General features: G+C 38.1%; 1 protein-coding gene across 7 annotated transcripts in view; it reads right to left on the bottom strand.

Moving 5' to 3' along the window:
• The window catches only part of Thsd7b (thrombospondin type 1 domain containing 7B), an 809,752-nt gene that overhangs the window by 452,206 nt on the left and 334,684 nt on the right, over positions 1-22,862 (bottom strand). For 6 of the 7 annotated variants that reach the window (XM_078017320.1, XM_005315833.4, XM_078017322.1 and 3 more), the window contains 2 exons: positions 10,665-10,820; positions 430-627 (listed from right to left, as the gene is read on the bottom strand). In XM_078017320.1, the coding sequence (XP_077873446.1) occupies positions 430-627; positions 10,665-10,820 (354 nt within the window). The remainder of the gene's footprint in view (positions 1-429; positions 628-10,664; positions 10,821-22,862) is intronic. The other variant, XM_078017323.1, reaches the window with a different exon arrangement.

The raw sequence follows: 22,862 nt of genomic DNA, 5'->3' as shown, positions 1-22,862 counted from the left end.
GAATCTTTATAAGGAAGTACTTGTCAATAATATAAGGACATAATATATATGGGCCTAAAAACAAGAAAATAAAACTTGTTTTGTATTACTAAGTTGAAGACGACCTAAGAGTTTCCTGTTTTGTATCTGTTTTGGGAAACTGAAAACCCCAGACAACTCTTAGAGAGGAGCTCATTAGAGTCCACTGAGTTTAGAGTCCACTGCATTGCACTTAGGCATAGTCAAGTGGTACTTTTATGTTCTGAAGCACATGGACACATAGAAAGTGACTGTCATCTCCTTTGTCAATAATGTGTCCCTTGACTGAACCAAGAATATTCAAGCAAAGAAAAAGATGTGCTTCTCTTCCTCCAGCAAATGACTTTTGGAGAGTGGCAATGTGTCCTCCGACTGATGTCACAAAACCTCTAGTGCGTCATTGGATCATACCTCGGTCATCCTGACAGACGGCCTTCAGGATGCGATGTCCCAAGCCACATTTTCCATGATCAGGGATACAGATCCCTTCTAATGCCACCCATTGATAACACATTGGATCTTCACAAGGAACAGATTCCATCAAATGAGGGCAATGTCCTGCAGGCCCTGTGGATTCCATGAGGACATGGCGCTGCCTCGTTCTAAATCCTAAAAGGAAAAAGGAAACAAATTTCACAGGAATCCGCTCTTAACCCACAATGGAAAGAAGCAGCTGTTATGTGAGAGATGAGACTTTTATATAAATACTTAGAGCTCTAAAGCATATGTTATCTTGATGTGTTTTAATTTTTATGGGATGCGGAGGAATAAGAAGTTGAAAGGAGAAAAAGAAAATGAAACAATTTAGAGCAGAAATCTGTCTTCCATGAGTTTACAACCTAGAAATTGGAGAGGCCACATATATCAAGTGAAATAATAAATAGGGTATATCCACAGGTTTTCATAAACCAGCAAAATAAATGGAGACTTATAAAAATGACCTTATCACAGATTAATCCACACTTTGTTTTTGCTTTTTTTTTTTTTTTATCTCTTGATAGTCTGCAGGAAGCTGAAAAATCATCTACACTTCTGCCTATCTCTGGTGCCTGATTGTTCAGGGCTTCTTACTTTGAGACATCCATGTATGTCTTCACTGAGATTTCCGCATCAGTCTGGCCCGTAAAGACAGCATCTCTTTGGAACTCCTTCTCCATCCTGACTGAACATGAGTCTCTGGATTATTATCAGTTTTAGAGAATATATATGGTAAGCCTAGGTCCTCAAATCCACCAGCCAAAGACCATATTGAGGACATAAGTGGACCTTACATTTAAATCCTTAAGGATCTTCAGTCACAAACTTAACATCAATAGCAGTTAAGCAGGAACATGCTGAGGGTAAGGAACCCTCTAAAAACCTAAGACAGTGACAAAGTCTAGAGTTTGTTCTAAAATGCTGTTATCCAGCTTCCATTGAGTATAGTCCAAGAATACACAGACTTTCAGTTAATAGGCCTTTCAATTTTGTATAAGAAACCATAGCTATCAGTTATGCTTTGTTTTTATATAAAATATTTGTTTTTTTAATAATGGAAACAAATTTACATTAAAAACAAAAACAAAAAAGAATGACTAAAAAAGAATGACCGAGAACCAGATAAAATCCTCTAGTCTAGGCTTTTAATCTCTGGCCCTCATAATTTGTCACTTTTATTTATCTATCTATTTATTATCAGAGATTGAACCCAGGGGTGCTTAATTACAGTGCCATATCCATAGCCTATTTTTATATTTTATTTTCAGACAAGGTCTCATTAAGTGGCCTAGGGCCTCACTAAGTTGCTGAAGTTGGCTTTGAACTCACAATTCTCCAGCCTCAACCTCCCTAGCTGCTAGGATTACAGGCATATGCCACCATGGCCGGCCATGAGATGTCACTTTTAAAACCTACTTCTACTTCCTGGAGAGCTCATATATCATCTTCCATTATTTGTACTCCAAATTCAACCAACCAGTTGAATTCCTTTAATTTCCTTTGTTTTTGTTTCACAAATCCAATCTGTTGCATAAATAATATTTTATGAGATTATCATTCATATAACCTGGAGTAAGTAAAGAAAATAAGAGATCTTTGATAAGAAGAGAACATAGAATTCCCAAAATGAGAGGTGCTCTACCATCCTTCCCACAAGGCAAAGGAGGACAACTTAGGGGCCATGAGAAGTAACAAAGCCAGGCACGCTGCCTCACAGTTTTGCCACTATGAGAAATGAGATCGGAAGGTTACAAAACAAGTATAGTCAGAGAAAGACTTACACAACACAGATTGTTATATAATGGATGTGGCTTCAGGACGAGGAAGATGAGCTTGCTTAGAATAGTACAGGGCTGGGAGATAAACAGTTGTAAGTATTTTATTTGAGTTCTCCTGCTCTGGGGTAACCCATATCCTCGCTTTGAAAGAGACTCTTAGACTCTCACTTTAAGGACCATCTAGGAATATTAAGGCATCTTTGAGTCAATCAGTGACCATATTCTCCTGACATTGGAAATGTCAAGCTCAGGGGCAATTGAAAAAAAAAAAAATTTCGAAATTTCCCTCCTTCATGTCTCTGAGTCTACATCATTAACTAGACAAAGTAAAACTAAAAGGCTCAGCTGCCTTATTAGGCCATCTCAAGAAGAGAAGTAAGGGACATAGAGGGATGTAAACTATATTTGGTAAACATGAAATTTCAGTGAACTCCAAGCTTCTGTTGTCATACAATCTGAATGGTCTGTGTTATCACAGGTAAAACTATCTGATGCTTATTTATCATCATACGTTTGTGCTTGTTTGGTTTTTATCTTTGAGAAAGTCATGGTATAGTCCTCATGATTTAAACTGTTTTGACAACCAACTCAGAGTTGAGCACAGAAACTTAGCTGTCACTACTGAGGGATTCTGGGTGTCCTATTCCTGGAACTTAATGCCATTGAGGGCCATGTGCAGCTTTCCTCTATAAATCACACTGCATCCATCTTGCCATAAATCTATAGATTACATCGCCTCAGTCAATAAATTCTTTTTTAGTCTTTCATTTGTGTTGCCCTTGTCCTGACTCTAACTAGGATCAAATCACAGCACAAGCTCAGCATAAAACAGAACCTTGGAATCTCTTTTTATTACTTAACTTTAATCATGCATTGGCATTCATGCTTGCAATAGACATCAGGCATCCCCCAGGTGTTTTGTTCTGAAAGATATACAACAACCAAGTCCACAGTGGCTGGGCCAGCCAAGCACTCACTTCATTTACTGAATTCCATTTTAATCAAGTAGTATGGTTCAATAAATGTTAACTATCATGTGCAGATCAGGAAGAACGGAAAGCACATCTAATCTTCACAGAGCACATACTCTAGGAAAAAGGGAATAGCTTCTATCAAAACTGGGATAGACACTGTTCTTATAGTACCCTAACTTAATAAATCCTCAAAACTATTTTTAAGTTACTATCCCATTTTATATATGGGAAAACCAAGGCTAGACTGCATTGTTTCCCCAAAGGTACCTTACTGATTATATGGATGGGTATGAAACACAGCAGAGGTCTTTCCTGTCATAAAAAAAGGATCAAAATTGGCTGCTGTATATGTTGTGCTTTAGCTCCACTCCACAGAGTGAACCCAAATGGTATCAGGGATTACTTTGTTAACCTAAAGCTAAAGAGAATGAATAGTGGAATTTGAGACACTGAGCAGAGAGAGTTAAAATAATCACTCCCTAACCAGAAATTCAGCTCACCTCTGGCAAAACAAATGTTGGTAGAATTTTCTATTTTTCTATGGCCTCAAGACTTGCGGTAAACATGTATCATTCTACTGGAGATAATTTGCAGAGTGAATAATGGGCTGGGAAGAGAAAAGGGAAGAAGAACAGATGGCAGAAGAGGGGTCAATGTTTTTTAATTGGAGCCTTGGAACAATGAAAGAAAGCTCGAGAGGGGGCATCCAGGTCTGAGAACTATATTTCTGCTTTGTTTTTAGTCCAGAAGTGTCCTGGTAAGCTTCCACAGAGCTGTCTGTGGGCAACACTATATCTCTGCACTGGCTCCAGTGGGACAGGCTTGAAGGAATATCCGGCAGATTAAACAGATGACAGAAGCTTATTCCATCTTAAACATTCCATTTGCTCTTTGTCTCTTGTGGCTCCGGACAAGGAAAACAACTGAGTCAAAGATTCTAAGCCGACTGAATCTTGGATTCCAAATCTTTAGATATCCACCACCATTTCTGCAGGCATAGCATGTTACAGTATCATTATTGGTTTCCAGTCTGTGGTGAACACAGAAAAGCAGCAGCAGTACTGATAGGGTAAAGTCCATATGAGAATTCTCAATGCTTAGAATAAGAGTGCACAGCCTGCAGCGAGTCCCAGCACACAGACTCGGAAGATAATGAAAAAACTGTAACTTGGCATGCATATTATTTGTGATAAAGCAAGATGATTTTATATGCCTCTCATTAAAGGTAGAGCCCATCTACCAGTAAGGATGGAAAATGGAGATTTTCCCCTTTATTATTATATATGATCTAGGACATGTCATGGTATGGATTTTAGTGCATTACCTAAATTAATTTGTTTGAGACAATAAGACTTCAACAATAGTCATCCCTTCTTTGTTTCAAAATGCCTTTTCCTATGGAATTTTCAGGTTCTTAGGTGCTATGATTAAGGAGGATACTATATTAGAGGAGAAAGAAATCCTTCAAGCCCTACCACATAAGCATGTATCTATTGTGATGTCACATAGAGAAACCTCTACCAAATTTCCTATCTCTCTCCTTCCTTCTTTCTTTCCTTCCTTCTTTCCTCCCTCCCTCCCTCCCTCTCTCCCTAACTTCTCTCCCTAACTTCTCTCTGGCTCTTTCTCTTTCTCTGTCTTTCACAGTCCTGGGGATAAAACCTAGGGCCTTCTACATGCTAGGCAAGCATCCTACCACTGAACTATACCTTCAGCTCTCAAATTCCTTTTTAGAAGTTTCTCTTTATAGAATTTGAGAGTGGCAAGGGTGTTGGGTTTCAAGTATGCATTTACAAATGCATCACATCCACGTGCACTTTACCCAGCAGCATTTTTAAGGCTAATTCTCTTTCAGATTTCTCTAATTATAACATTCTAGGACTGTCTCAAAGATGAAGTAATAAAAACAAAATCTGATCCAATTTTAATTCCTCTGAAAGGTGTCCTGTCATCATTCAACAAGCGCTGACCTGCCGAGGACTGCTCCTTATGTCTGCCTGTCACTAACTTGATGAAAGACCAGGAAGCCAGTGACCATGGGCTGATTTTCTAGTGACTTCCAAATAGCTGACAGCCACGAACCTCAGATGATGCCTGATTGAAGGGTGTCTGACAGTCACACATAGATAATTGTTATAGTAACTAATCTCTTAGGTAATAAAACATTTCCTACTTTCCCATTCCTTTCTACTATTTTTTTTTAACCATGAACAAAAAGAACATACCAAAAGAACAACGTGATGACTAGGAAAAAATGGAATGATTTCAAAGATCTCCAACTTTCTCCATTTATTTTCTTGCTGGTATTTTTCTCCCCCCCTCCCCACTCATATCCTCCACATTTCTTTGTAAATATAAGTTTAAACATAATAGAATATATACACATATATATTAAAAATGCATGTAAATATAAACATATATGCATATATATGCACTTTAAAAGTGTATAAAAATAAGAAATGATTGAATGTCTTAGATTTCTGCCAGTGGACTCAGCGTTTCTTTAGAGGAGGGATTAAAACATGAAGTTGGAGACTGTTGACATTCCAGAGTTTTGCAATGTCTAATGCATGAGCCTGTGCACCCCGGACTCTGTAGAATTCAAAACTACATTTAGTTTTTGCCCCTCAGTGATTCTGAAGAAACTCAAGCAGGATCACAGGATAGAAAGGGAGAATGAGGCGATCTCCAGCTCATGCTGACAAGTCAGTAGAAATAACAAGAAGATCACTTGCTGCCGTCGTAACATGCTTGGACACCTTGTAGGCACAAAATCACTTCCCTGGAGGGAAAATTCCATTCTTTATTTTTCCCAAGAGGGATTACAGGCAGGTGGTCCTGCCAGGTTTCAGAAAGACTTTAAAAACCAACATTCTCTCTGCTTTAAGGGAAGCATTTTAAAATAGCTAACTCTTAGACTTGAATAGCAATCGTCGAGGCTCATACTCTCTCCTGTCTGTGATTACTTAGTGCTGAGGGAAAATCATTTCTCCCCACTCTGGGCCCTATGAAACAGGAATGGAGCCTCATTTATTCCAATGTTCTCCTAACAATTCCCAAATCCTGAGAGCCACCACCACCTTTAGGTGAGAGCTTCCATTGCTTTAGCCCTTACCTTGGGCTCCAAAGACTGAGCCTCTGAGGAAAACAAAAAACAAACAAACAAACAAACAAAAAACAACACAACTGTAGTTTGGGGAAAAAAAATACCCACCCTGGTTACCTGATGCTCTCAAGATATCACTAGCACCCTTCTTCCCTCCCACAATTGCAGACTCCTAGATTCCTGTCACTTTTCTTCTACACTATGGCTGTTCTCAGACCCACCCCAGTTCTCCTTATCTCCTATAGCAGCTCAAGGATTTGCTCTCAAGGGCAATGGTTTACCTTGACTAGTGTGGTACAAAAGGCAGCTGGCTTTTCTTCTCAGAGATAAACTTGTGCTTCAGTCCAAACTTCTTTGGAGGAAATGAACTAAGCATGTCTAGTATTTGGTGGGACTGTGGACTGAATTACAGGTAACCCAAGTCCTTGTGCTGGTTTGGCCATTATTAAATCACCACAGTATTTTTATGAAGCATCACATCATGGAGCCTAAATGCTAATGCAAGATAGGTGGTTTATTAGTTCCCTAGGACTGCCATATCAAAGAACAGCAGATTGGGTGGTTTCAAATGGCAGATATGCCCAGGTGTGGTGGCACACACCTATAATCCCAGTAGCTCAGGAGGCTGAGACTGGAAGATCACAAGTTCAAAGCTAGCCTCAGCAAAGCCTGGTGCTGAGCAACTCAGTGTGACCCTGTCTCTAAATAAAGTAAAATTTGGCTGGGGATATGGCTCACTGGTTGAGTGCCCCTGAGTTCAATCCCCAGTACCCTCCCCCACAAATAAAATAAAGTGGCAGATATGTACATCTCGGAATTCTGTAGGCTAGAAATTTGAAATCAAGATTTCAGTGGGGCTGTGTTCATTCCAAAGACTCTAGAGGAAGATCGTTCTCATTTCCCTTTCCTAGCTTCTGGTGAGTGACAGCAATTGAGAACCTGTGGCTTGTAAGGAATCATTCCCAATGTCTGGTGCCACTTTCATCTGGTATTCTCTTTTCGTCCTCTGTGTCTTTATATCCTCACATAGCACTCTCCTCTCTCAGTGTGTTTGTGACCAAATATCCCTCTTTTCATAAAAATGCCAGTCATTGGAATATACCCTATTCTAGTATGATCTCATCTTACCTTGATTACATCTGCAATGACCCCATTCCCAAATATTGTCACAAGCCTGCACAACAGGCATTAGAATGGAAATATATCCGTTGGGGGACACAATTCAACCTGCAACAGGTGGTGTCTAATGAATGATGGATAAAAGTACAATTTCAGGAGCTGACTTAAACAGCAAGGTAATAAGGGTCAATGAGGAAAAAAGCTGGTGTAAAGCCTTCTTGGAGTAAGACAGAAGATATGACAGAAAGTTGTGAGTTTCCCAGATGATTTGCAGGGACTAGTTCTGAGTTTTGTGGAAAAGAAAAACTGGAAAGAAAAAAAAAACTTAAAGTAATAATTTTATACAGAGGTTTGGTGAAAATTTGGGCTTAAGTGACTAAAGATGCAAAACAAAATTAGGAAAAGGAGAAAATGAACATTCTCTAAATTTCAGTAGTGGAACAATGAAACAGAACAAAGGGGGTGATACATTTAATAAACATCTATTTAATATTCATAATAATTTAATGTTCATCATAATTAAGTCTGGACCCCAGAATTGCTTCTACTTTTTTGTAGTGTCCTTGAGCAAGCCACCTCTCCCCATCTCCATTTTCAGTCTGTGAGGCTGCTTGCAGCAGTACCTCTCCAAACTTGGAGACTTGGACTTGGTCACTGGAGTCCTTTCTCCTATCAGTTAATAGCTCAGAAATGAGCACATGCCACAAAGCAGCCAGAGACAGTCATTTCCAGGACTCTTCCTGAACTACTGGGAAGATATTTCTTACTAGTTATTTATTATCTAAAATGAAAAGCATGCTGACCTTCACTGTATGAAGACAGCCTGCCTTAAACTGAACCCATACAGAGAGAAGTAGAAAAGAGATGGAGAAGCAGAGAATCATGAAGGTAAAGAACAAGAGGAAGAGACTGAGACCCACTTACCTGGTTTACACTGTTAGATGCAGCCCTGTTGTCCCTTCTATGTTTAGCTATATGAGCTAACAAGCCTCTAATTTTGGCCTAAGTCAGTGTGAATTGGATTTCTATCCTTTATAGCCAAAGGCACTCTAAGTAATATAAAGCCCACTTGACCCAGTGCAAGTTCTACAGCTTTGAAGACAAAGGAAGTAGGACTCCATGTGGCAAAACACCAACAGCCATAGCTGAAGTGGTGGAGCCTCAGACCAGCCTTGCGTGGTTTTCTAGATGGTGACAGTAAACAGGTGTGGCACAGATGGGACACAGAAGCACTGAGTCTAAGAACATGAAAGTCTCCCTGAGGGGTCTCATAATCAACTGCAAAAGACTCACAAAGATCAGATCATGTATGTGTAGACCACATAGGTCTAGACATTAATGACAATGTGATCTTATCTGCCCATAAATTAAAGTAGCCTGGGGGACATTCCAGTTGCAAGTCAAAGAAAGTAGCAGGAGCTTCCCCTCCCCAGGTTCCATTGAGACCCATACTTCCATTCTATGATAAAGGAATAAAAGTTAGCTTCTTATTGCCTAAGATGCAACACCTGTATTCCTCTTCTGCCTTCAAGATGTCAGAATTAAGTGAGGAGCCCGGGGACATGGGCTTGTTATGATGTGAATTGATCAATACAAACAATAAGTTACTAATACTGGTTGTGTAAAGCAATTGCTGTAGTAAAACTACCTAATCACTTGTAACAGTTACCTCCTTGCTGGAGCAACAAGAATGGAGTCACTATGCAAGCAAACAGATGTGGCCATAGGGACTCTATCTCAGTTATTCTAGACTCAACCTTAGTTTTTCTGTTATTGCTCCTATGACGAGACAGCTGCAGGACCCATTTCTGAGAAAACAAAATGAAAACTGTTTTCTGCTAATATATATATATATATATATATATATATATATATATATATATATATATATATATATATATATTCTTCTATACTTTGTACCCCACAAGATTTACTCAACCCAGGATATGGTGGTCTTAGTGACCTCGATAACTTTGACATAGATTGTCGCCCCACTAACCACCCGCTGGACAGTTTTCTAGCACCTGCTGGAACCCAAGATGCAGTTAATTGAATTGTTCTTTTTAGCTTCTGTAACTTGCTTGCTTGCTAACTGAAAAATTCCATAGGATGGGGTTTTCCTCCTTAAATAGCAAATTTCCCTCAGAGGAAGGCTGCTGTTCTTTCAGAGAGCCACTTGTACACTGATAGACTCAGCCCCTGGCCAGGTATGATTGGCAACATTGGTGAAAAAAAAAATCCTTCAAATTATTTCAAATTTGGACTTTGTGTGTTTTCTGAGCAGTCTCTCCACAACAGGCTGTAAACTCTGGTAATGAACGTGTGTGTCGGGGATCACTGCAGAAATGATTGAAATGGGGGGTTTCAAATGAATGTGGCATAAAGCTGTGTAGGGATCAGGGAACACCAGGACTGCAGAACCAAGCCCTGTGCTCCTTTTTTGCATATAAAATACTCAGTATTACTGTTCTTCAAACAGCCTAACGTCTGGAATATCCTGTATCACATTTCTCTGAGTAAAGGGCATATTTCGTCTTAACACCAGAATTTAAGGGAACACAATATCAATAGAAACCAAAACATCAATGAAAGGAAAGACAAGATGTTTATGAAAATGGAGAAGGAAGATGTACATGTACAATTTAATCAAAACTAAAGAAAACTAGACTACAAAGATCCAAAAAATCAAGCTTGCACAAAAGGTTTGAGGATTTTATTTTAAACATCAGGACAATATTGAAAAGTGTACAACATACATAATGCTTCTTTTAAGAATCTAAACAATCTAAAATGTTAAATGTGGAAGTCTAAAAATGAATATTAATCAAAACAGTTGGATTTTGATATGATTACAGAAATCTCATCTAATTCCCTCAGTGTAACCATTTCATTCATCATATTTCATTCATATATATATATATATGAATGAAATATATATTCACTTTAACTTATATCCAATTGAATGGCAGTCACTTCATCAGCTGTGAGCCTAACTGGAAAGTTGATCAAGGTCAGATTCTATGCTTCATAAAAATGTCCCCAGTTACCTCCCTGAATGCTGTTAGGCTTGAGCTAGTTATCTAAATTTTAGAAACAAATATTGTCTTAAGCAGGCTTAATCAGCTACTTAGCTAGCAGAATAAATGTGTGTACCCTGGAAGTAAATGAAGCACACACAAGCAAAGCACTCACCTTTTCTCCCCTGAGGATCACGGCAGTTTTCATGGAGGCACAGGCCCCAGGCTGACCAGGAGGATACTATGCAGTCCGTAGAGCAAGGAACACTGCAGAGCTGAGAGGCCGTGGGGGCAGGTCCCGAACACAATGCATTTTCCACAGGTCTAAAGACTGAAGGACAAAAAAATAATGGCCCATGTCACACATTCTGGACATCCTTAATATTGCTCCTCTCTTTACCTGTATTTTTTTCTACTTTGTTCACATTTGCTCCATGGTAATAAAAAGTATATACAAACTAAATATCAACACCCTCCAATACACATTATTAGCATTTGGGGCGAAGAAAGGAAAAGAAGACAGGAACAGAGGGCAAGCACTTGAGATTCCTGCATTACAGAATACTTCCTGGGAATGCAAGAGAGCACTGGAAATACCATAGATACAAATTATCCAGAGTTATGATTTAAAACAAAATTAAATGGCTTTGTGAAGTTTCAAGATGAGTCTATCTGGACTATATAAATGACTGGGCCACTGTGAAAAAAATCAAAATCGAACCCCTGAGGAGGAGAGTTTAGCATAACCAATCTACTGCTGTGACTCCCTGGAGGGGTGGAACTGGTGAAGAATGAGAAGAAAAATGGTTCTTAGAATAGGAAGAAAAATCAGGCTATGTGACTGCAGACCTGGCCGCTGGAAATCAGTTTCATTAGTGAGGCTGCCCAGAGGTGCAGGGCTCCTCCTAGGGAAGGACAAAACTAGGATCTCTCAGCTCTTCCTAGTGTGCAACTTACCCATTCTGGGCCAAGAATCTGGTCCCTTCAGGATGCAGTCAGTGACCATCTGTCCACAGTGCTTTTTACCAAGCATCCTCTGTATGCACACCCATTCTGAATAACTTGAGAAAGCCCAGATGAAGGAGAATACCATTCCCATCTTTGGGCACATTATAATAGAGTTGGGGCCCTTGAAAATGATACAGCAATGAGTAGCCAAACACAGAATGAACTACTTTTGCATAAAGTGATTCCCATGTTAAGAATATTTGGGATGATTCTGAGTTTGTGAGTAAATGGCTTAAGTCCAGAAGGTTTTATCTTATAGAGTGGCTTGTACTATGCCTAAATGTTTTCCATGTCATTTCCACCTAGAAGAGCGGATTATAAATACCTCAAAGGTGGAAACTAGCATGAGAAGATCAGGTGGTAAATCATACCTTCTACTCTGTGCCCTTGCCCTTTCCATGTGTGTAAGAGTCAAATCTGGTAAAGGTGGCAATCAATCACAGCTCTGGCCAACAGAATTTTGAACAAATACCAAACTAACAGCAAAATCAAAACACTGTGATGAAAAAGTTACAACCTGTGGGGAAAATGTCTTTCTAATGAACAATGAGGCAGCTTGAGTTACTCACAAAGGTGAAAGAAACAAAGAGGTTGTGGGGGGGAAAATACTGTTTTGTTTGCAATTAATTATTTTTTAAAGTTTACCAAAAGGATTTGACCTGACTTAATATGAAAGCAAAGGCAAAGCAAGATTACCAATATAAATGTTAGAGTTTACATGCCATGTGGAGAGGGGACAGACATTAGGGGAAAGCAAAAGGCAGTTTCTTAGGAGGTGGAGGACAGGAGGTGATGAAACAATGACTGTTCTGGAAATGACTATGGGGTACAGAGGCTGCAGTGGCCAGAACTGATACATAAGAGGATGAATGATCATGCCTAAGGAAGAACCTGAGAGATGGTTGAAGAGTTTATGATTACCTCCTGCAGAGTAAGGAAGATAAATTATGCAAGACAGTTATTCCTTGAGTAAAGCCATTCAATTCCAGCCATCTAAAGCAGACATTCTTGGGTGGTATCCTCTCAGCCTAAAAGAATAAGTCAAGTAGCACATTGGCAGAGATGTTATGGTTTTAAATGTCCACCCAATGCTCACGTATTGAAGGCTTGGTTCTTAGCTCATGGCACTACTGGGAAGGGGTGAACTTTAGAATGTAAGATCTACTTAGAGGATGTTTGGTCACTGGGGGCATGCTCTTTTCTTCCTGGTTGACATGAGATTAGTGGCTTTGTTATCAGTATGTACTCCCCGCCATGATGTTCTGCCTCATAGCAGACCCAATGTCAAAAGGTCAAGCAACCAAGAACTGAACCTTCTCAAAGTGTACCAAAATAAATCTTTCCTCCCTTTAAGTTGATTATGTCAGGTACTTTGTCATGGTGATATAAATCTGATTTAAAAATAGGACCTTGATACAGAGGGAAAAGGAAGTTGGACTCATCAGCTGAGAAATCTAGTTGTTTAATAAACATTTACTAGGCCCATCAGACTCTGGTTATAACCACTATAACATGTTAAATTACTTAATCTGAATAACTTCTATTTGAGATATATAGTTATTATCTCTGGTTTTCAAATGAAGAATCTGAAGAACTGAAATGTTAGCTCACTTTTCCACATTCCCAGTGGGATGGGATTCGGATCAAGGCAGTTGAGCTCCAGAGTCTGCGCTCTTTTTTGTTGCCGGGGGGTGGGTGGGGGGGTGGGGGGGTGGGGGGGGTGTTTACTGGGGATTGAACTCAGGGGCACTTGACCACTGAGCCACATCCCCAGCCCCTATTTTGTATTTTATTTAGAAATAGGGTCTCCCTGAGTTGCTTAGTGACTTGTATTTGCTAAGGCTGGGTTTGAACTTGTGGATCCTCCTGCCTCAGCCTCCCAAGCCGCTAGGATTACAGGCATGCACCACTGTGACTGGTGAGTTTGTGCTTTTAACAATGTGACTTACTATGTAACTTCCTCATTGGTCATTCAACCTACATTATTTAAGTGCCTACAGTATGCTTCTTTAGGTAGCCCCAAACTAACCTAGTTCTTGCTCATCCTTTGTTGATTATAGTTCTTAAGAAAAGCTAAAGAATAGGCTAGGGTGTAACATCCTGAAATAAAAAGGGAGCTGGCCAGAATAATCCAAACTCTATTCCAGTTGCCCTAGAACAATAATATGTTCTTCAAAATGTTAGCCCAAAATGTCATGTATCTCACAGCATATCAAACTCAGCATGGTCCACTTTCGAGCATCCTTCATCTGCCACTCAAGGCGGACATGCACAATTGAGAATACATCCATGTGGGTGGCTTCCTGCACCTCGCAGACGGGCTTATAATAAATCTTAGGCTTCTATTATTCCTTGCTGTCTACCTATGAGTAATAAATTTGCTTCTGCAACAAGTTTCATAAGAGTCAGTTTTGTTTCACTGGTCTCAGAAAAGTTAATAACCAGTGACCTGCTTTATACCATGTGTTAACAGTTAGTTAGCTGCTGAATCCACAATACTGAGTAAAACAAAGTCCTTGTCTGAGTGGAGCCCACACATGAGTTGTTACCAATACTCACGTGAGTCCAGGAGACCCAACAGGATGAGAAAGCTCTACTGCTTCCCCTTTACCTTTCCATGGCTTTCTCCCTTCAACATCAGACAAACTTAAGTGTCTGTAGAACTACCCAAACCTCTGAGCTCCAAGACCTAGGAGCCAGCTGCCTCTACAACCTCTGCCCTTGAGGATGGACCCTGCAGTTGAAACTATTCAATGCACCAGAGAGAGCAACTACCAAGCACACAATAGACTCATACTCAGTCTCATTTTAGGACCCCAGAGTGTCTGAGCAGAAAAGACTTCCAGGAAGCAGTAGATCTGGAAAAACATCCAAGGAACATGTCCTGAAGCTGCATTTGTTGAGGACACTATGTCAACACTGATAACATGCTTATTCCACTTATTTTTTAGAGGAAAATTGAGGAATATTAGGGACTATGGAGTTAAGTTTCTCTCTGATGATGAAGGCTTAGCTGTCAATTAGTAGAATTGACAGCTAAAATTGGACATCCAGTAGAATTGGACATTGCAGCTAAGGATATTCCTAAGATTTGAAAATAGAGAATGACTCTATATGCTGAGAAAAAACAGGAAGGGGTATCCCTGGGGACTACCAAATGACAGATTAGAGGCACAGGGGTAGAAGGGAAGCCATTTGTCAGAGCAGTCCTGTCTTTTCAGCACCTGCTGCATTGATGGACTGTGGGTCTCAATCCATATCAATAAATTTCTTAGTCCTTGGTGTTATGTCTAAGATGCTTCCTACAGACACTGAATCAATGTGCTGGGGTCAAACTATCTTTATTAGGGACCCTTGTCCCATCTCTGCTCCAAGCTACATTTGCTCTAGAAATAAATCATGAGTAAGTCACAAAGCACTTACCAGGGTCACATTTCCCTCTACCTAGGGGGTTATCTTGCAGAGAAAAGTGACTATGAGGTCTTTCTACACCTATTGACTGCTAGCTGTGGGAGGGGACTTCAGAGCTAATTCAGTTTAACTATTCAATTTTACTGAAAAGCTAAGTTCCAAAGACTTGAGGTAGCTTCCCCCGTGTTCAGCACATCTATAACAAAGCAAGACCTGAGCCATGTCCCAAGTAGCCAACTCACCTCCACCTGTCTTTGGTTTTCCTTCCATAATATGATGGCTTCAGACAGGACAGGTGAGGTCATCTGTACCATGGATAATTAGTTTAGGAATTACAATGACTACAACCAAAGGTATCTAGTGAGATGACAGGTTCAAGGAATCCATGAATCATATAGACCTAATTTAATCCGTCAAACAACATCTAAATCCTTCTACATTGCTGGTGTAAGACTCCCACTCTTTCCCAGACCTGCCCCACTAAAGAGAGAGACCAAAATTTGCTCTGCTTCCTATGAGAGTTAAACCTTTTTACTCATGGGTATTCATGTTTTGTTAAAACTACCTCAGTGGGTAGATAGGGTCTGGGTATTCCCCAGTCACTAGGAGTTGGATATTCTACACAGTATACTCTTTACTGAGTCTTCATTTCCCCTTGGCAAAATGCCAGTCATAATATTTGTTGTAAGAATTGCTGGGGTTCTATTCAGCTGCATTCTGTTCTATGAAACTTTATTAACAGCTTTATTTCTGTTAATTCTGTCTTTTCTGAAATGTTCATCATCACTAGCAATTAGAGAAATGAAAATCAAAACCACTCTAAGATTTCATCTCACTCCAGTCAGAATGGCAGCTATTATGCATACAAACAACAATAAGTATTGGCGAGGATGTGGGGGAAAAGGTACACTCATACACTGCTGGTGGGACTGCAAACTGGTGCAGTCAATATAGAAAGCAGTGTGGAAATTCCTTGATAAACTGGGAATGGAACCACCATTTGACCCAGCTATCCCTCTCCTCAGACTATACCCAAAGGACTTAAAAACAGCATACTACAGGGACACAGCCACATCAATGTTTATAGCAGCACAATTCACAATAGCTAAACTGTCGAACCAACCCAGATGCCCTTCAACAGATGAACAGATAAAAAAAAAAAGATGTGGCATATATACACAATGGAATATTACTTAGCAATAAAAGAGAATAAGATCATAGCACTTGCAGGTAAATAAATGGAATTAGAGAAGATAATACGAAGTGAAGTTAGCTAATCCCCGCCCCCCCTAAAAAATGCTGAATGTTTTCTTTGATATAAGGAGGCTGATTCATAGTGGAATAGGGAGCTAGAGCATGGGAGGAATAGAGGAACTCTAGATAGGGCAGAAAGATTGGAGGGAAAGGGAAGGGGCATGGGGTTATTAACGATGGTGGAATGTGATGATCATTATTATCCAAAGTACAGGTATGAAGACATGAACTGGTGTGAATATACTGTGTATACAACCAGAGATATGGAAAACCTGTGCTCTATATGTATAATAAGAATTGTAATGTATTCTGTTGTCATAAATAAATAATAAATAAATAAATAAATAATTCTGTCTTTTCTGATGCAAGGAATCCCTGTTCAATAAGCATACCTACTGAAGGCAGGTCTGTGATATACACCTTTCTCCAGATTATACGCCTTTCTGACCCCGTCTCCTTGAAGCCTTCTATTATTCCTGCACTGACCACCTGCTGGACTAGGTAAGCAATCATCTGAGTTCTCATAGGCTATCTAGATTTTGTAGACAGCAATGTCCCTTCCCTTAGAGATTTCTTATTGTCAAAAAGTATTAAACTACTAAAATAACTCATCACTTGAATAAATTCAGATTACTACGTAGCAGCATCTTTCTAAATGCTAAGAAATGTATTTTAATATTATAAGTGATTGTACATCTGCTATAGTCATTAATATTTTGGATATTTTAGGAGCTAGCCTGGAATTTTTCATTTGCAATAAAAAATGATTAAATTTACCTGCCTTACAAGAAACATTGAAGTCTGGTACTAATGATTGCAAAGTCACCTTAAATAATGAATGACTCAAAGAATGTTAATTAACAAGGGGCAAAATATGCTAGGTAGGTGGTATGTTCAACATTGGAAATATATAATACCATTCTTAATCCTAGAAATGAACAAAATTCATGATTTTCAAGGACAAGGTGATTTCAGATGAGCACACAAATTCAAACAAACTGAATTGTAATTAAGAAGAAAAATGCCTGTTGTGATCATTAGCACTATTGCAACTGTAAAGATAAATGAGAAGCTTCACATTTTATTCTTTGAAATTAAATCAAGCTCTAATCCAAACTAATTTGCATTAACAAAGTTAAGTTTCCAAAGATTCAATAAGAGGATACCATTCCCACCCCTACTGATCGACATTTTGTAAGATCTAATTTTTAACTCCTCAAAAAGATATTCAAATAAAACTGGACAGTATTATTATTTAGTTAATTTTAATTAATACTGACATATCACTTTTCAGTTTATACATAATGAGTCATATTTGCTTAAAGCAAAAATAGTTATTAGGAGGAGTCAAGGGCACTTTCTTATTTCTTGGTATATCTATTACTGAATGAAAAATCAAGTCAGTCTTTCAAAATTCAGAAAGCGTTTGAGGTAATTCTGTCATAATGGAACTCATATTTCCTTCAGGACAGGAAGAAATTTCTTCAAAATGGTTGAGGAATTAGTCACAAGAAACGGATTCCACCCCTCACTCCCAGCATTTTCAAGGAGATAGGAATGAAAAGAAATAAAGGTAATGACACTTCTTGGGAGCCCCCCCAAACCTGTATTACTTTGCCCATTTTCTATACTAGCAAGACCTAAATAATTCTACAAATAAAACCTATTTTCAGTTGACTTTCTATAAGATATTTGATTTCAGGAGTAACACCAACCTCCACAAAGAATTTAGACAAAGGAGTTATATTCATTTCAATTTTCCAAATCAAATCCAGGCACTATAAGCCCCAAAGAAGATTCTCACTCAAGGACTCAGGACACCCTCCTTCCATGGACTCCCTGAGAAACAACCATAATAGAAGCAGCAATTGCTCAAATTTAATTCAAAACTAATGAAAGCGCCTACTTATGTAAAAATGCTGCTTTCTAAATGATTTTTGAGAAACAATATTGTCTCTGACATATTCATTTAGGGAGTACACTGACTTGGCAGAAACTCAATCCACCTACTGCTAAAATAAATAGGCCTCTTCTACAGACCGAAGGAGTCAACTGGGTGAAAGGGAAAGATAAATAATATTACAATTTTAACCATAAAGCTATTTTCCTTCACAAAGCTTCATGCATTATTTCAGTTGCCTTTTGCCACAGGGATTTGCAAATACTGTATCATTCTTTTAACTTAGTGGATAAAATAAAAGCCAATCTGTCTTCTAGCACTTATAGTCAGCTTAAAGAATTAAATCTCAACTCATCCTATTACACTTAATAAAACTTAATTTTAGCCATATTGTGACTCTCTTGGCAAAGTACTGCACAGTACAATTTGGCAGGATGCGTGTGTGCACAGCAGATTTAATACCTAAAAATAATTCCTGCAATTAGAAATAATTATGTGAAATTTGGACACATTTCAAAAAGTTTCCAAATTTCATTCATATCATATAGCCAATTAGAAAATGCCTATTGACTAGTGAATTCCCTGCGCTACCAAGTAACAACATTATAGGCAAAGATGGAAAAACAATGTTCACAATAAAAAAAAGTCCAAATAAATGAAAGACACATGCAATTTTACAAAGCAATTAGACTCAACAGCCAACAATTAGATAATTAAATAAGAAATATTGTAACATTAAGTCCTATATTTATCTATTTCTATTAGATTTTCTCCCTCCTGGTTCTCTTTTGAAAAGTTCCTCTGGATTGCTTCATGGACCTTCAGCTAAGGGCTAAAAGGAGGATAAGGAGAGGATGGGAAGAATAAGAGCTGACCTAAATGGCATCTTTTACACTTGACAAAGTTAAAAATACCATTATTGATGAGAGTAAAGGGAAGGGAGGTAAGTGAGAGACGGGGAAGTGGTCAGGGCAAAGAGAAAAGGTGGAAAGGCAGAAAAGCAGGTAAAAGAACAGAGTTATCTTCAGAGACATCAATGGCAGAAATATGTAATGTCAGGGAAGTGTAGCTTTTAAAGTGTTTTAGGCCAAGATTCCTTTTTATACCCAGTGCTTTGAAAGCTGGAATTCATTTTCCACAGGAACAATGACAAGAGCTAAATGAGAGCCAGTCTTCCCAGGAATGAACAAAATACCTATTTAGCTGATTAATGTTAATAACAACAGCTAATAAACATTGACAATGCACTTGGTGCTAGGCACCGTGCTATGTACTTAAGTTCAATTTCTCATTTAATCGTCACAGACACTCTAAGGTAACTACAATTATCATTTCATTTTAGAGGCAATGACTGAGAATAAATTATTTGTCAAAAATGAGCAAGGACAATAAGTGACAAACACAGGTCCAGGGCTATTAATAACCTACATCCTTTAGTATTATACTATACAATGGCTTTCTATTTGCAATAAAGATCATGATAGAAAAAACTCCTGTTATAGCAATAATTCAGAAAAAATGAACATCATATCCACTTCTAATTTGTGTGTGTGTGTGTGTGTGTGTGTGTGTGGTATCAGGGATTAAATCCAGGGCACTCTGCCATTCAGTTATATCCCCACCTCTTTTTATTTTTAATTTTGAGACAGAGTCTGCTAAGTTCCCCAGGCTGACCTCAAACTCATGATCCTTCTGCATCAGACTCCTAAGTATTTGGAATTATAGACATGTAAAACCTCACCCCACTCCAAAAAATTTTTGAAATGTGATAAAAAAATATTGAAAAATATCAACAGTAAATGCCAAATCTCAGGAGTATATTGTTAAAGGAAGATGAGGATCTAGATGGATATTTTTGTGATGATTCTTAAAGTTACTTACAGTTTTTTTCTAATGATTTAGGAAAGAGTGGATGTGACTGGCTTATAACTATTTTTCTCATTTTAAATGGGAAATAAGATTGATCAAATCATGTTATGTGCATGTACAAATATGGTATAATAAATCCCACTTTTATGTACAATTATACTGTATCAATAAACAATGAAATATTTTTAAAAATGAAATAAAATTTAGTTTTAGGACAATTCCTAATGATAAAAATCCTTTACAAGCCTTTCCCCTCACACTTAAGTCTCGCTGAAAGTGCAATTACCAAACAAACCAATCAAGGCACCACTGAAGCTAGGGAAGGGGTGGTACCTGGTTTCAAAACTCATCTTTCACCAGACACAGATCTTATCGCTTGCATAATTTTTTCCCCATCATCAACTGAGAATGGACAGAGGTGACAGTAATATGTCCCTAAGACCAATAGGCAGAAACTGCAATGAAGAATGGATAGTTTTTTAAAAAATATATACAAAAAAAAAAAAAACAATGATTTAGGTAAGATTCTGTGTGGAGGGAAAAGCCACAGGAAGATTATGTTATCAAAGAGGTAAGGGAAGCAAAAGGTCCCCCAGATTTCAGACTGAATATGAGATGCCCTATAACCCACTGAGGCAAAACCAACCAAGATAGACCTTCACCTGTGTTGGTTTAGAAAACTGGTATCAAAACCTGGGAATACTTGAATAGGAATGTTTACTAATAGCACCAAGAAAGGGAAATCCACATTCTTGATCAACACTGTCCCCCAAGACCACCACCACAAATCCTAAAGCTTAAAGTTCTTCCTAAGGGGTGGCAGGGGGCTGGAGGCTGGATAGGAGAGATAGGCAATGATTACTTTAAAAGTCCAGAAAGAACTGAGTCTCTACAGTAAATATGTACACAAACCTTTTTATAAAAGAGGGGAAACAGAAAACCTCACTGTACCTGATGTTCTTGTTGGCATGTGTTACTTTAAATTTGCAAATCAATTTGGACTGAACAAGTTAATTCAACTTCAAAGGAAGGCTCATGGGATTCACCAGTAGGGACAGGAATAAGGGCTTTCTTCAACAATTTTCAAAATGAAGAATAATTTATTCTTTAGAATGAGGAACTACATAATAAATTTTTATCAGAAAAGGTGTAATTTTTAGAAAAATTACAAACCAAATCCCCTGCTTTGCAAAAATAGATGAAAGCTACTTCCTCTGGGCCCGTTCATTTATTATAAGCTTTCCTTTGTATAGCTCTTCAGTATGTCAAGGCCAATACTGGCAACTCTCAACCTATCTACAACAATGTAACCTAATATGGAACCAAGAGAGAATGGTGGTTCAGAATGAGGCAGAGTACAAGAATTCATGGTTTTTCAAAATATTTATGATTAGCAAGTTGGAGAGTTAATCCTCTGAATAATTTATAATGTATAATTTTAAAAGGCCAATTGGCAAAATACTTTAATTAAAAACCCATTATACACAGAGTCTGCTACTACCTGTGTGAACCCAACAAATCTCTGAGCAACAGAGCTTCAATAAAATAAATAGATTAGACCATACAGTGCTTCTTACCTTTGTTTCATTATCTAGTCCCAAAGGAGTCTTTATAAACATTTTTCCATAATAATCTCTCCCTGCCTCCTGACATGTTTACAATACAGATATACTTTATATCTGCATATAAAAAAGCATACTTATGCTTTAAATATAAAAGGTGTAAGATTTTATTTCACCTTAAGAATCAATTTTTGTCTCTTTGGGGATGATATCTTTCCCCCACTGAGAAAGAATGGGCTGAAACACATATAGAATGCTTTATATGCTAAGCAATTTACAAATAGAATCTGATTTAGTTAATAAAACAACTCTATGAGAAGAGCACAAATAGTATCTCCAGTTTCCAATAAAAAAACTAAAGTTTAAAAATTCTATTCAAATTTCTATAATTTGTAAATGGCAGAGGCAAGACTCGAACCCAGAGAGAGTGAGGTCAGTTTCTCTCTTTATCTCCTTATCCTTCAAGCTAAGGATGGGAAGCTCTGGGATTTCATTGCACATTTCCATGAGAATAGGCTGAAAGCATCCTTTTAATTTGACTATGGTGCTTCTCAATAGCTGTGTTTTGCTTGAAGTTAGAATCTACTGATATTTTCACTGTAATGACCAGGAGACAGAACATTAACCAGTAAGATATGGTATTTTCTGGTAGAATTCTGATGCACATGGAAAATAAGGCTAATAAACAACTATTAGGCTGCAGAATTTTATGGATTTTTTTAGCTTAAGTAGCTGTCATGTTACAAAAAGCTATCTTGCAAAGTTGCAGACTCTAACTTTGTATATATCAAAGCAAAAATTATTTAGATTTTAAAATGTTTTAAGTATCTCTTAAAATCTTAACCTTGGAGAGAAAGCATAAAAATAATGAAACAATAATAATTATTTTATTTCAAACTGCACTTAGATAATTTTATATTAAAGCATCATGAATGTATTTATAAGTTCTCAAATTCAAGTAAGCATTAATTCTGCCAGTGTTATTTACCCTTTTTTAAAAGGGCAGGTGAATTGAACTTTTCAAGGTAATGCAGACCTTTTATAACATAAAAAGTGATACAGCTGCAGCTACCATTTTATTATTTTTTTAAAATTGTGGTACTCACAACAACTATTTTTTTTTGTTCAAACAAATGTAGCTCAAAAATTAGATACGCTTATTATACCTCATAATTGGAATGGGGGGGACCCTGAATAGAATAGTAGTCTTGTATCAGATAATTTTCAGGCCTTTGGCAGATCAAGATCTCTACAATAAAGAACTCTGCTCGCATGAAAGATTTCTGGGTCTCCCTGTGAGGGATACAGATGATGAAGCACCTCATCTGAGAGCCATCAGCATTACCTGTCCAAAACCATCTTGCCTCCA

The sequence above is a fragment of the Ictidomys tridecemlineatus genome, chromosome 7 (assembly GCF_052094955.1).
Source record: "Ictidomys tridecemlineatus isolate mIctTri1 chromosome 7, mIctTri1.hap1, whole genome shotgun sequence".
In the NCBI taxonomy this organism is placed as follows: domain Eukaryota; kingdom Metazoa; phylum Chordata; class Mammalia; order Rodentia; family Sciuridae; genus Ictidomys; species Ictidomys tridecemlineatus.
The sequence above is the reverse complement of the archived record's forward strand: the minus strand, read 5'-3'. Positions and strand labels throughout refer to the sequence as shown.